The sequence below is a fragment of the Tachypleus tridentatus genome, chromosome 7, assembly GCF_004210375.1.
Source record: "Tachypleus tridentatus isolate NWPU-2018 chromosome 7, ASM421037v1, whole genome shotgun sequence".
Classification (NCBI taxonomy): domain Eukaryota; kingdom Metazoa; phylum Arthropoda; class Merostomata; order Xiphosura; family Limulidae; genus Tachypleus; species Tachypleus tridentatus.
This window is the reverse complement of record NC_134831.1, coordinates 190,306,846-190,322,343: the sequence shown is the minus strand read 5'-3', so window position 1 is coordinate 190,322,343 and position 15,498 is coordinate 190,306,846. Positions and strand designations below refer to the sequence as shown.

General features: G+C 35.6%; 1 protein-coding gene across 13 annotated transcripts in view; it reads left to right on the top strand.

Moving 5' to 3' along the window:
• Positions 1 to 15,498, top strand: part of LOC143257537 (uncharacterized) — a 148,410-nt gene that overhangs the window by 91,341 nt on the left and 41,571 nt on the right. For 7 of the 13 annotated variants that reach the window (XM_076516338.1, XM_076516340.1, XM_076516342.1 and 4 more), the window contains 3 exons: positions 451 to 557; positions 7,148 to 7,262; positions 12,553 to 12,861. In XM_076516338.1, coding sequence (XP_076372453.1) covers positions 451 to 557; positions 7,148 to 7,262; positions 12,553 to 12,861 — 531 coding nt within the window. The remainder of the gene's footprint in view (positions 1 to 450; positions 558 to 7,147; positions 7,263 to 12,552; positions 12,862 to 15,498) is intronic. The other 6 variants (XM_076516339.1, XM_076516341.1, XM_076516344.1 and 3 more) reach the window with 1 other exon arrangement.

Below are 15,498 nucleotides of genomic sequence, written 5' to 3'. Positions count from 1 at the left end.
TATTGCAGTGTGGAGTATTAGTGTTCCATACACAAAACCTTTATTGTGACTTATGCTTATATAGTTACCTTTAGTTTTAATCATTTGGTATACTGAACCATAACATGAAGTTAAATGTTTTGGGAAAAATAAAATTATATTAATATCTCGTATACTTCTGGACTTTGACTCAAATTACCTTGCTGTTTTTTGTTGTTGTTGTTTTTTAACTAGTTTTTAGTTTTTTTATATTTTCCAACAATTTTTACTGACATTAAAGAAGCTTATTCCAAGGAAGTAAATATTAAATTCTAGTTTTGCCCATTAACCCAAGAGATTAACTTTACGACATCACACTGAGACATCTTGAATGATACAACTAGAAAATAAGTAATGTAATTTGTAAGGCACTTGTATCGAAAATTATATCTCCAAAAGATGTGATTGTTTATGTTGTTTTTTATTTCTTAGCAGATCAAACAGGAACTTTACAACTTAGTCAAAGTTTTAATGATAACAGAAGAAGATCATCTTTTGTTGCCGAGGAGCAGGTGGGGAGAATTTGGGAAGTACATCAGGTAGTGTACACTTCTCTGTTCATGTAAGAACACTTCTTATAACTAACAGCCTACCTTTAACATTTTCCTTTTATCTCTTTCAATAACTATTATGCGTAATTTCCTAAACAGATTTTTATTAAAAGTTTTGAACCAGTTAGCCTGGTTTCAGAAACATGTTTAAAGTCAAACAGCTGGATATTTGAAAGACTAAGTGTAACATTTACTTGATATTTGACAATGCTTCATATGGTGCTGCTTATCTAACTCTAAACCCTTGCAGGACAGAAAATACACTTGATAAAACTTTTATAATATATTTTGCTTTTGTACGTAAATATATTTTACAATAGTTATGTTTTACAAAGTGCTTCATAGATCAAGCTGAGGATAAAGTTATTTAATTATACATTACAGATAATAACCAGGACATAACCTCTGCATCATCAGAATATAGTGTTACTTGTTCTAAATGTTCATGTAAGGAATATATTTTCTGTGCATCATTAGAATGCTGTTTTAGCTGTTGTGGATGTTAATGTGAGGCAGTTATACTTTATTCTTATGAGACAGTATTTCTGTTGTAAAGTATTCAGCTAAGCCAAGGATACTTTATCCTAATGAGACAGTATTTCTGTTGTAAAGTATTCAGTTAAGCTAAGGGTACTTTATTCTAGTGATACAACCTTACTTATTATAGAATTATATACTCTTTAAAAAAAGAAATGTAAAAGGGATATTATTTTTATTTTAAAGAGAAATATATGTAATAACGTTACAAGCTCAGAGTATGTGATGTTACACGTGTTAAGGCACTGATTGTCAGACCAAAATGACAATAAAAGTTGTGCACTTTGAAAACGGAGAAAAACATCGGATTTTTCGCCAAAACGCATTTGTGTCCAATGAATTTGTTTGAGAGATCTGCATGTTCTGCATGTACAACATGTGCAAAATCCCTATAACAGTGACGGGTTCTTGGTTTCCATAGCTCAGTGTTAAGCCATCGACAAGCAATACAGTTACACCAAGACTGACTGAAGCACAACGCAACAACGCCATTGGTCGCTTAGAAGCAGGCGAATCTCAATCAGGTGTTGCCAGAGCTGTGAATGTCCACCCAAGAACCATCACAAAGCTATGGAATCATCACCAACAACATGGATCAACTTGTGACCATCCATGATCTGGCAGACCTCGTGTGACCACGCCCACACAAGATCGCTACATCCGATTACGTCACCTTCGGGATAAGACCACCACTGCGACGTCTACTGTCTCAACCATACCAGGGCTGCGTAGGATTTCCAATCAGACCGTACGCAACCGTCGATGAGATTCTTAGGCCCCATGCGCAACCCATCATGGTGAACGTTAACGACGTTTTTCAACATGACAACGCTCGTCCTCACACAGCCCGACTCACCACTGTCTTCTTGAGACACCACAACATCAACATTCTTCCCTGGCCCTCCAGATCACCAGATTTAAACCCCATCGAACATCTTTGGGACGAGTTGGACCGACGTCTGCGACGGCGACAACCTCAACCACAGACTCTACCTAAGCTTGCAGCAGCTTTGCAGGCTGAGTGGACAGCCATTCCACAGGATGTGATTCGTCATCTCATCACTTCCATGGGCAGGAGATGCCAAGCAGTTATTGATGCTCACGGGGCATACTCGTTATTGACGTTGAGTGACGTTAAACTTCAACTAGTGAGCGTGGACTTCGCCTTTGCAAACTTTGGACATTCAGCAGTGAATGTGCAAAGTTTCACACATGTCATACAGAACTATCCAGAATAAACTTGTTAACAATATGTCTCAAATTTTGCCTTTTGCGTTTCTTTTTTTGAAGAGTATATTTCCCTTTTTCTGTTTGCCTGTATAGTATGTTTCTGTATTTGAGTCAAAAATACCTTGTATATGTCCTTGTGGCAAACTTATTTGGTCCAGGGTATTGACCAATGCCAAAGTAACTTCACGTGTGTGTATGTCGAAACATTGCTTGTTTTTAGAAATACATAAGTCATATCTACTTTTTTTATATATTTTGATGCCAAATAGTACTACTTGATTTTAGGGTAAGCTTAGCTCAGTCCATTGATTAACATGCCAATCTGTGGAGTTACCATTCTGTGGCTTGCACCCTGTTACCCCAAAAGAAAATGATAAAACAATTGTTCTTTGCCTTTTGGGGATATGAGGAACATTCTTGTAATGAAGAAGCAAACGATATTAAATATCCACTACATAAATCTAATTCTAGTATGTTCCCTTGTGTGGATGCCTGTATGTGGTGAGGGGACCTCCCAGAGATGGTTCTGTCTTTTCAGTGTACTTCTTCTTCATCCATGTATTTGCTGTGTGTGGCAACCTCTGAAGAGGAGGAGAGGATCTTTGTGGTTTAGGGGTCCAACCCAAACACACCACATTTAATCACCAGGTTTAATCAGCTGGATCTGTGGGCTAGGATCAACTGAGTACCAGTATTGGATGTTTTCAACAGGTGTTGTGGACATTTGGACATTGTGTCTGATACTGTTATTTGGGTATAGTGTTCATGAAACTCTGACATTGTTGCCAAGCCAGGGGCATAGATCCTGGGGAGGATGGGTGGTATACATACCCCCTTCATTTTAGGTGGTGGGTATGGTGCACACAATCATCCCCCCCTACAGTTTGGTCTATTAATTGTTTTATTGCATCACAGGCTTACAAATTGTGTGTTTGTTCTTGTGATTCTCGTGTTCTTACCAATCGAATTACATAATTAGGCCTAGATATAGGCTTTTTCAGTAGCCGAAATGTACATCTTTAATATAGGCATGCTTTTAAGCTTTTCAATCTAAACGATAGTTCGTAACTATCAGTCAGTAGGCCTAAGTATACATGCAAGTATCGTGGCAACAAGATTACTCTGTGACTACATGTTTACAGCTTTCAGGTTCACATAACCAGATATTACAAATTTGCAAATTGAACAGTCAACATAAGTGGTTGCAAAAATCATCCCCCCCATTGGGTGTAAAAAATCTATGCCCTTGTGCCAAGCCTTTTGTTTTTGGCTCTGTAATGTGTCCTCTCATAGGGCTCCATGGTGTGTGGGTTCTATGGGCACTGAACTTTTCTCATGGCTTCTATGGGCACTGATCTTTTCTCATGGCTTCTCATGTCTATCACCCACTCACTGCTAAGGTTTAGCAACCCTTGTGTGGTAAGCAACTACTCTGGAAGGGATCTAATACTCAGTTCCAAACTACAATTGATAATGTACCTCTATTCCTCATTTTATACTCACTATATGAAAAGTCTCTTGGGCAGCTGTTGCCATTTTTATTCAGAAGGGATTGGAAGAACTTGCTGGCTCTCCCATATCTTTGCAGAAATTATGATTGGAGACATTCTGGTTGAAACATCAAAACCAGAACATACTAAACTTCTCTTGAAGTCCAAGACTTTTGGAGATTTATTTATTCAGATTACTCCCCATGCTATCCTGAATACATATTGAGGAGTTATTACTAAGAAGGATTTTCTTAATACGCCTAAGTCGGAAGTTCTTGCCAGTCTTTCTAGTTAAGGAGTATCAACCATGTGACTTATCTCACTCATGAAGAAGGGGTACTTTGGCCTACCCACCTTCTCATTTTGAAGTTCATTTTTCCATATCCCCATATATCTGTTAAGGTGGGTTACTTACATTGTAAGGTTCAGTTCTATATCCATAACCCTCCCTGATGTTTTCCACGACAGTGGTTTTGTCACTAAGACCTCTTGCTATGGCTTTTTATGCTACACCCATTGTGGTAGCAAAGACAACAAGGCAAAGTTATGTGACCAGGAGCCTCAGTGCATCAGCTGTGATGACTCCCATCCTTTCTGTTCCATTCTTATCCCAAGTGGTTTCCATCTCTTTGTAACAGCATCATTTGACTTTGGGTCCATGCCCTTGCTTAGTTTGTCAAGTGTCAGAGCCATAGGAAATCTTAGATTAAGTTCATCTCCAACATCTGTAGTTCCACCACCTTTAAAATTGTGTAAGACAAGATTCAGAAGGTCTGTGATTATACACCTATGAACTCCTTTCAGTCTTGCTCTCCGATGGCCCTGGAAGTTAACAATGTCCTGGACATTACTAACAACCTTGAAGAGAGTTTTTCTTATCTTTCCAGCAGTTTTGCCTCCTCCCCAACCCTCTTGGCTATCAAGACTTGAGCTAAGAGATTACCACTTTTTGTTTTGGAGGTAGGTCTCTTTGACTACAATTGCCCATTTATCAAGGTGGAACTGAAGATCGCTCTTCATTATTCCAGCAGTACATCAATCAGACCTAACAGTATTCAGTATAAGATGATGTGCCATTTATCTCCTGCTTCTCTTTATATCCTTCTGCTTATTTTCAACCAGATTTGGCAGAAGGACATCTTTCTTGATGCTCAGCACCAGGCTATTATACTACCCTTTTCTAACTTTGGAAAGGATCTCAAGATTCCAACAAACTATCAACCTATTGCTTTGATGAGCTGTCTGTTTAAGTATTGGAGAGGATAATCAATGCTCATCTCATTTGGTTCTTAGAAGTAAACAGCCTCTTCTTGCCCACTCACTGTGAGTTACAACAACAGCACTCTACCATGGACCACCTTATTCAGTTTGAAACAATGATCACGGAAGCCTTTCTCAAGAGTGAACATCTAGTTTCCATCTTCTTTGATCTTAAGTTATTACACAACATAGAGGCACAGAATTTTACTTGACTTCCACTCCTTCAGGTTGTGTGATCAGTTGCTCATTTTTATTTGACAGGTGATTCCAGGTATGCCTGAGTTTTACACTTTCTCATTAATTCTCACAGGAACACAGGAACTTGGAGTCTCTCAGTGTAATGTCTTAAATATCAAACTTTTCAGCATTGAGATTGACATCATCATTCATCAGCTGCTTCCAACTGTTGCAAATAGTCTACATGTTAAGAACTTCCATATTTCGTGTTAGTTGTCAAACATGATGTTTATCAAGCAGCAGCTTCAGACTGCCCTCAGTTGTCTTGTGTATTGGATAATCCCTCATGGTTTTTCTTTTTCTTCTTTGAAAACCATTTGCATACACTTTTGCCACAAGTGGGGATTACATCCTGTTCCTGAGTTTTGGGTTGGTGATGATGTTCTTTCTGTGATACCAAGCTGGCTTTTATTCTGCACATCAAGCAGCTTCATTTCAGGTGTACCAGGGCACTGATCATCCTCAACATCCTTTCTTTCACTTCTTGTTCTAAAGATCTAGCACATCCTTATAAAATCAAAACTCAATTACAGGTCTCTGGTCTACATTTCAGCCAGGCCTTTGGCACTTAGAATGCTGGACCCAGTTTACCATTAGAGCTTTGATTCATTATTCCACATTTTGACCTCCATATCCAGGCATACATGACTGACTTGGTTCTGGCATGTTTCCAAGACTAGTGTTCAGCTCATTCCTCCATGACATGTTACCATTCCCATGTGGAATCCATCTCTGAGCCACCTGAAAAAGGTGAATACTCTTGACTAGAAGTACCGCTTTCTCTTAGCTGAACACCTCGCAAAATATTCTTCCTCAGCTATTCATACAGATATTTCGAAGTCATTTGTCTCTGTGGGCTCTGCCATGATTGGTCATGGCTCAGTGGTTACACACAGACTCCCCTTTACAATTTCTGTGTTCACTGCTACATTGTATGCCATCTTTCTCGCCCTCATGTAGCAGTTAACCAAGTACTTTGACTATATTGTTTACACTGATTCTTTTAAATGTCTCCAGGCACTGGAATCACTTGGTGTTACCATGTTTTCCTTGATATTTTCAACTACCTTTGTCATCTGCTCATATCCGGTTTTTCTGGATACAAGGCTACATCAGCATTTGGGAGGAATAAGCTGGCTGACATTGCAGCTAAGTCTATCCATTCTGATGCCATTATGGGCTAGATCTGTTCCATATATAGATACTGTTCTGTTGTGAAGACTTGGCTTTGCATCAGTTGGCAGTCGGCCTAGGGTGAAAAACATTCCAACAAGTTTTTCAGGTCAGACCTAATATTGTTCTCTGGTCATCTGGTTTTTACAGGGATTATAAGGAGGGAGTAGTCTTGACAAGGCTTCTGAACTTTTGTAAGACTTCTTAGTTGTGGTGAAGGAAAACAGGGCAAAAATGAAGAGAAGATGAAAAAGAAGATCTAAGAAAAACAAGGAAAAATTGTATATCGATTGTTGGTTTGTTTTTGTTTTTTGATGTCATACAACTGCATCAACTAATCAGATAATGAAAACTTAAGGAAAAATTTTAGAAATGTTTACTGAGTGAAAAATCTGATTTTGGGGGAAAATAATTATACCTACCAATAAGTAAGCTTTATTTTCTGTATAAAAGTTGTCAAGGATAGCTTTTGTTTGGTATCTACTCGAAGAAATTACTTATTTGTATTAATACATTTATTTTTAGAAGAAAATTGGTTATTATAATGTCTTATTCATTATAAATATGTAAGGAGAAATTACATTGTTATTTGTATGTTACCTTTTAACTCATTACAAAGGTTTGAAAGTGCAATTTTTTTCTGGTTTTTAGAGTGTAAGAGAATCCACTAACAATATAAATCTGGACAAACCATTAATAAAAACAGCTGAGGCACCTGATCCTTCTTCTAAAGAGAGGTTTTCCAGTGAGAGGATAAGAGAAGCAGGTATTATACAATGTCTTCATTTTGTAATGTATTAGATGACCTAAGTTGAGCTAATAATGCCATAAGTGATGATAAATAAAATTTGAGATTAGTTAGTCTCAAAATATTATTTTCCAATAAAATATTGTTAAGTTATGTCATGGATGCAGTGTTAACACATCGTCACATACTTCACAGGTTATAATTCTTGTAAAAAATTTCAGGAATAAGGTAACAAAACAAGTACAACTTTACTTATATGATAGGTTGAAGTCGAATTATTGTAGTTAAAATCAAAAGATTAAACTTATTACACCACTATTTATAATCATTACTTTAATACAGTTCAAGCCAGTTTTATCCAATGTATAGAAGAAACAATAATTTATTGATATATTGTGTTTTCCTGGTACAAATCATGTAATTTAATTTAATGGGAAAAATCACTTTCCTTCAAATACTTGTTATTTGGATATAGTTTTACTAAGTTGTGTATAATTTGGTTGTAGTTAGTTGCTTTTGTAGTCTGTTATACTATTTTGGTGTTGTATAAGTTTTATTATAAGAATATTGTATTAAACTAGTTGCTTTGTTTATGAAGTGAAATTCACTGCATTTTAAATGGTAATATATCAAGCTCAGTATTAAGGATCAGAGTTGCTTTTCTTTAAAGTGTAAAGATGAAAACGATTTTGTTAGTTTTGTGCTCCAATGTGACTTTTGCACAATATAATCAAATTACAGTGCACTGTTTGTTTATCATTAAAACTAGTAAATGTATTTAATAATTTTAATAAGTTAAAAACAAACAAAAGATAACAGAAAAATGTACTTCAAATGACATTTAAATGTTATGGAGTGCTTATTCCTAGACTTGAACACTCACATGGCCAAGTTCAAACATGGATTTTTATAAAAAATAAAACATAAAATGGCTGCACAAACATTTTCACATGCACAATAATCTTTTTTGTATGAGCTTCAAAAAGTAAATATGTTGTACATGATTTGGTGGACAAAATGATTCACCATCTGCAAGAGACAAAGGACACAATGTTTATGTACTCAAGTGAATGTACATATACAGTTGGCATATTGTATGTAATGACATTAACAAAACTGAATTTCAGATATTCAAATTCACAGTACCTAGACGTTTACCTCTATTCAACTTTATCAATTTGTATATTACAAGTTCTAATGAGTCTTTTCAGTCTAATGTATTGGATTTTTATAGTTTGTTATATCACTCTTAGTAATAAAGACAACTTAGCAAGAAACTATAGTTCAATTAATTGCCAATATAATTTTCAGGGTAAAGAATTTATTTGTTCTGTATAACAAAATTGAAGAACAATATTTTTGAATACTATAGCTATGACAAGGTAGAACTATGTTGTAAAAGCAAATTTCAGGTAACACATTTCATGTTATCTAATTCAAACCTAATGATAGTCACTCATGTGATACAAAATGCAAATGATTACTTATTCATTCTATATTTTGTATAGTTTTCTGACATAATCTTGTTACATTTTTCACTTGAAGCCATGTCACAGTGCAAAGTATTCCAAATTATTCATGAACTGTGGAAAGCCTCAGAAGCATTTGAATGTATCTTGTACTGAACAAATGGAATTTGATAAATTAACTTCTGATCAAAGCAAGCTACATACATAGACTGGAACTACAAATTAATCCATTAATGAATATAGTTCTAATATACTATTCCCACTTACCTGATGATTAGCAGACATTAATATATCTGTTGTAAAATAATTCTCATGTGTATAGTAACACTTGCACTATGTTGTACCCATTTATGTCAATGCAGTATAAAGTCTCAATGAAATTAACAGTATCTAACATAAGTTGTTTAATGTTGTTTTGGGTGGTGTGTGCCACAAATGAAAAAAATTAAAATTGTGCAATTAGGTCTGAGATTCATCTTGACAGCAAGTTGGTACACTGAGAGTTAGGTTAAAGCCAACCTGCTTGCACTTCTCTTGGCCCTCAGTCTCACATTATCTGGCCTATAAGCTAGTGTTGAATGATATTTCAGGTAATTATTTTTGTAGCAGACTTTCCAAAAGCCCTCAGTATATGAGTATTCTGTATTGATTTATTTATTTTCTGTGTCTTTACCTTGAAGTAAGTAAGGTTTTGATGTCCAAAACATAGTTTTCAGGAATACATCCTCTCTTTATAAGACTAAATCAATGAGAAAAATAGAGGCTGATTTATGTTGATCCATCTAATGCTGTATTTTCTAGGTTTTTGTCCTCGATATAAATGGGGTAATTACTGTATACGTTTGAATAACCTAAAACTGAGATGTTAGTTATGAGTTTCTAAACTAAAATATAAAAACACTTCTTCATTGCCAGTCCTTGTCATTATTCATTAACTCATAAGTTATACTAAGGAAACACCCTATCATTTTGATGTAAAAGATAATTGTAAAAATAAACTCTTAATAGAAATATACTATCCTATATTTTTACATTTGTATGATTCCCAACTTCCCCCATTTAGATATTTATTTCAAAATAGTGATAGTTGGAACACTGAACTTTTTATCTTGATAGCTCTGTAATAATTAAACACCCATTCCTCTCCCTTGGCAAAGGATGGTCTGTTTCTACTGTTGCAAGAGCAAAAAAGCAGTAAGAGTTGATATTTTGTTGGTGAAGGCACTCAACTTGTAATACTTAATTTGATCTCCTGTAACAGCTATCTTGTTTGACATTTCTGTTTAGATCATTTCTTACAGATTGAATATCCCCAATGCTTTTGATTGCTTTATAAGGAATATAACTTATTTGCATGTTGCTTAGAAACTTGCTTCATGCACTCACTACCAGTGTTTTCCTGTCTCTTGAAAAACTTGGCACCAGTATAGACAAAGCTATATAATCCTCCCAGCAACATCTAGTGATCATTGAAATCCCTTTAAACAGTATCAACAGTGTAACATCCAAGATAAATTACAACAGTGCTAGTTCTTAACTATTGAGTATGACTGATATATAGTTACATACACACACAGTGTACGACTCTTGCAGAGTTACATACACACACAGTGTACGACTTTTGCAGAGTTACATACACACACAGTGTACGACTCTTGCAGAGTTACGTATACACACAATGTATGACTCGTGTAGATTACATAATGAACTTTCTCATAACTATTTCTTTTAAAATAATTAACTTTAACACTTGTTATGAAAACTAAATAATCATTAAACATTCAATTGCTAAATAAACCAATTAATAACTCTTAAATAATCTTGTGTATCCAATAGGCAATATCAAGAAAACATAGATAAAGTGGTAGAACAATATCATTATACCTACAAGCGTAACTGATGTGTTTGTCTTTGTTACAGACTTTTGGAGTAAGATTAATTATCAATAAAAATTGAAGTTTGAATAAATATAAATATGCAACAGCAGGTTGTTCTGAATTAGTTACAAAACAGTAGTCTAGTTACTTGGAGACCTGGATTATCATTCACAACGAAAACATTCAATTGTTATGTTTCAACTCGAGCATGCTGCAAATGCATAGTACCTGTTTTGAGACTGAATTAAATATTTGCCATTACAAGTGGCTGCCATTCAGGCATTTTGGTGGATAGAAATAGAATTTATACAAGGCTCAGCTGTATACGAGATGCTTGTTGAGATGGAACAGACAAAATAGTTCTTTTATATTAATATTAAGCACACATTCAGTCATCTATCATCATGTGAAGTTATATTCCCTTCACAGATGAGTGGTACATTATCCTGTAACAAGAACAAAAGAGAAGATGAAATCAGTTACACTCTCCCCATCATTTTCTCACACACAGGAAATATATTGTGAGGAAGAAGCATTTGTGGATTACTGGGCTCTACATTCTGTGAAATAGTGCCATTAATGTCACACATTATAAGGACCACATTGTACGACTATTTTTCCTTACGTATGTGCACTAGTACAAAATTGATCTTGTCAGCATCCTAATACATGGTAGTCTTTACTAATGTGTTAAGCTAAATGATACATTACTTGAGGAAGGCAGGGATTCACGTTATACAGAATTGGCACTTACCTTATTATAGTGGAGGATAATGCTTATCCAAAAACTAAATGGATTGGTATATTCTTAAAATGTTTGTTATGACCATGCCAAGCTGGTTGATACTTTTTTTTATTGTTTAGCCCAATCATTCTGAAATGGTTGCATTTCTCAAAATACTTATTCTGATTGTTCTAAATTGGTTTAAACATTCTTTGAATTGCTAACCTTCGACTAAAGTTGTTGATAATGGTTGCCTTCACTGTGCTAAACTCAACACTACATTCCTTGAAGAAGAGGAGTTGACTGAATGGAGTGGCCTACACATTCACCAGAAGTCGTATTTTATGAAATTATTTCAGCCACTAAAATTATCTTTGAAGAAACTCAAGAATTGGTCAAGGATTTCTCAGGATTTTATCAGTACTTTGACTTTAAGTATGTAACATAAGTGCCTATCTTTTTATGTTATTTAGGTGACTGTGCTTAATATTAAAATGGAATATGAAGGGTAAAAACTTAACCTTTACTGTGTGTTTATTTATGAGTATAGGATGTGTAACTAATCATTTGCATTTCAGATCATTAGATGCTTGCTTTACATAAAACAAGAACTAAAAGAGGCTGCTGACATTAATTTATAAGAGTTGTTTTGCCTTGTCATATTTAATATTGTATAAATTCCAGTTAAATAAAATAATAACGTTTATTCATAGTAAGTTATTTATTTAGAGCAAAACTAAAAATTTATTTGGTCATTGGAATAACTAATTAAGTCTATTTTCTTATAAAGTTTAGTGTGTACTATGTTGTCTGTTGGGTACCTTTCCTGTTAACAATATTTTTGGCTGTTTTTGACAATTAATTATATGCATATATGTTTCACTAGAAACTCATAAAGAATTCAAAGAATAATGTGATAGAAATAATTACCAATCACTTTCTAATCAAATAAAACACTCCTTACTCATTATGGAACATACTTTACCAGCTTACGCATTATGCAATTTAACATTTTTTGTTTTCTTGGTACTCATTGATAAAGTTAAAATCAATAAGTACATATTAGAATAAGAAGGATTATTAAAGATTTAAAACTAGTTTGGAAGAATCAATAATTTGATTACTTTTTGTTAGTACTGAATTAAATATAGCTGTATATTGGAGATAAAAGCTATAAAGTTTTAATAACAATAAATTAGTTTAATAACATAGAGTTGTATAATTTTTTGTTGTTTTAGTTGGGGAAGCAATGTCAAAGAGTTTAAATTACCTATCTAATATATCACGTGGCCGCAGAAAAACAGACATTACTCCAACTGTCCCATCCCCATGGGATCGTGGCAGGACTCCCACAAATACTCCTCCAGGGACTCGCCATACCAGAGCAGTCAGTATGTCACGTATTGATCATTTGGCTCAAACTCGGCGCTCTCCAAGGGATGGTGTTGAGGAAAGCCCTGAACATTCCAGTAGTTCTAGTAAAGAAGGTTTCAAAGAGGAACCAGCAGAGATTGGCTTAAATAGCATGATTAAAAAGCCTAGATCAGGTAAAGAGAACATTTTATTACAGAGTAAAACAACTATCTGAGCAATAACTAAGCATGAAGGTAAAATAATGATTGTTCCTTGTATTTCAGAATCCAATTTACTAAAAGTAAAGTCCTCTGACATTTGCTTAATGTATTAAATGAACAGTTACCCCATCAGCTGTTAAAGGGTTCCGTAAGTTGAAATGATTGTCAGTGCTCCTTTTGGTTTGTGTTCATTAATATGTACAATGTTTAGAAATGCTAAACTTCTGTACACTGTACAAGCACAACAATACTTATGAAAAACTAAAGTTGAGAAATTCTTTTTTATTTTGATTTTTTTGGTACTTTATCCATGAGTTTTCTGTGTAGAATTCATGGTCATTTAAGTTAATATTTAAGTTTGTATTCATTAGGGTAGAAAGTTATTTTTTGATTAAAGTTATAGCTGAATGTCCTGCTTCTTATGTTTAGAGGACAGTGGTACTGAACAAATAACAATACATAAATATGTGCTTACTTTGTTATATTTTAAAACCACAAGCAATGTTTTAAGTTCTGAGGTGATACACACTTCTCCACACAGAATGCTATCTCGCCAATGCACTATCTGCCACACTAGCCCTTAAGCAACTCCTCCTTAAACTCATGATATTTCTCATGATTTGCACTACTGCATAATGATGCTATTATGCAAGAAAAGCCCTCCACAAATAGGAGGGGGACACAACTTCCCTGCACCCAAGCTCCCATTATGTGTCTTTCACTTATGATCCTCATTCTCTTCCTCAGCACAAAATACATAAGAGGTGTTTTTTTCTTTGTCAGTCAACCTATGAACATTACTTGTTGTGTGAGTGACTAATTTCATCACACAGATTGTTTAATAATGATAATTTATGGGGACTATTCCTTGTGGATAGGATTATTAGTTATTACCTTATGATGCCAGGAACTTTAGCTAGTCTCTTCATCAGGTGTTCCTTTCCCTTATTTGTTGGGTGAATGAAGAGGATGAAGATGATAGTTCCTTCACACGTTCAGGCTTTGGAAACTTTTCTCCCTATTGAAGAGTACCTTCAGTTTTTCACTTTCTTCATCTTGATTTATCAGATATGCACCATTCTTTTCTTTCCCCAGTATTATATTCTTCTACTTGTTCCTCACCTGGTTTCAGTCTTATTGAGCTCATTGGTGTTGTTTCCATTGTGTAGAATCCTGTGGGAACCTTGCTCAGATAACTTAAGTTCCTGTGGTCACACTTTCTTGTACACATCCCTCAGTATGGATTCCTGTACATGGTGAGGGGACCTCCCAAGGAAGTTTCTGTTCTTTCAATTTACCTCCTCTGGGATCTAAACATCCACCCACATGTTTGCCTAACTCACCACTTTCGCCTTGAATTCCTGTAGACGGGAGGTGGCTCCCCTTGGGTCAGTTGCCAGGTCCACTTGGGTTAGGGTCAACCAAGTACCAGTACCAATGTTGGATGTTCTCAGCAGGGGTTGTGGACATTATATCTGATGCTGGTGTTTGGGTGTAGTGCTCATGAAACTTTGGTGTTGCTCCAGCGTCCTTGTTTAGTATTGTAGTGCATCCCCTCATAGAACTCCCTGATGGGTGGGGTCAGTGGGCACTGAAATATTCCTTTTTTATTATGAATCCTCCAAATAAAAACTTAAACAAAATAGTGAAAAAACAGTCCACAGGTAAATGACCATGTCTTGAAGATTTTGAACAGCAATTTTCAACACTTTTAACACCTGTACCTCATTTTCTTGTACTACAATCTCTTCCAGACAAAGTTTTAGGGCAGAAGTATGCCATTTTCATTCAGAAGGGACTAGAAGGACTTGCTGGCTCTCCAAAGTTAGTAAAGAAGCTTTGCTTTGGTGACATTGATGGAAACATCCACATCTCAACACAGTGAACTCCTCTTGCATTCAAAAGCGATTTGAGGATATACCTATTGAGGTTATGCCTCTCGCTACTTTGAATTCACCATGAGAAGTTATTGTTGAGAGGGATTTCAAGAACATTACCAAGTTAGAGATTCTCACTGGTTTCTCCTCCCAAGGAGTTTCTGCAGTGGGGTGTATCTCCACTTGCAAAGATGGAATTATGATGCTGACCAGTGTCCTCATTCTGACATTTACATCACCATGTCCACATTCCACCATCAAGGCAAGTTATCTTAATTGCAAGGTATGGCCATACATTCCAAACCCTCTCAAATGTTTCCAGTGTCAGCAGTTTGATCACTCGAAGACATCATGTTGTGGTTCCTTGACATGAGCTCGTTGTGGTGTCAGGGACCACGATGATTATAAGTGTGAAACAGACCCTCATTGCATTAATTGCAATGGTTCTCACTTGTACAACTTTTGTTCTTGCTCTAATTGGCTGGAATAAAAAGAGGTCCAGCATTTGAAAATGATTTAAAACATTACTTACCCTGAGGTTCGAAAGTTTTTGTCCACCACTTCATCTTGGACGTATGTTGCTGCACTTTGTTCCACTAGTACAGTGGGAGTGCAGATGGATCTCTCTGCCTCCTTCTTCTCTCACCCCAAGATGCAAAAGATCATTCGTTCACATCCTCAGTCACTGGAATCCCCTTCCAACAGCAAAGACCTGCCCAATCAACCCAGGGCA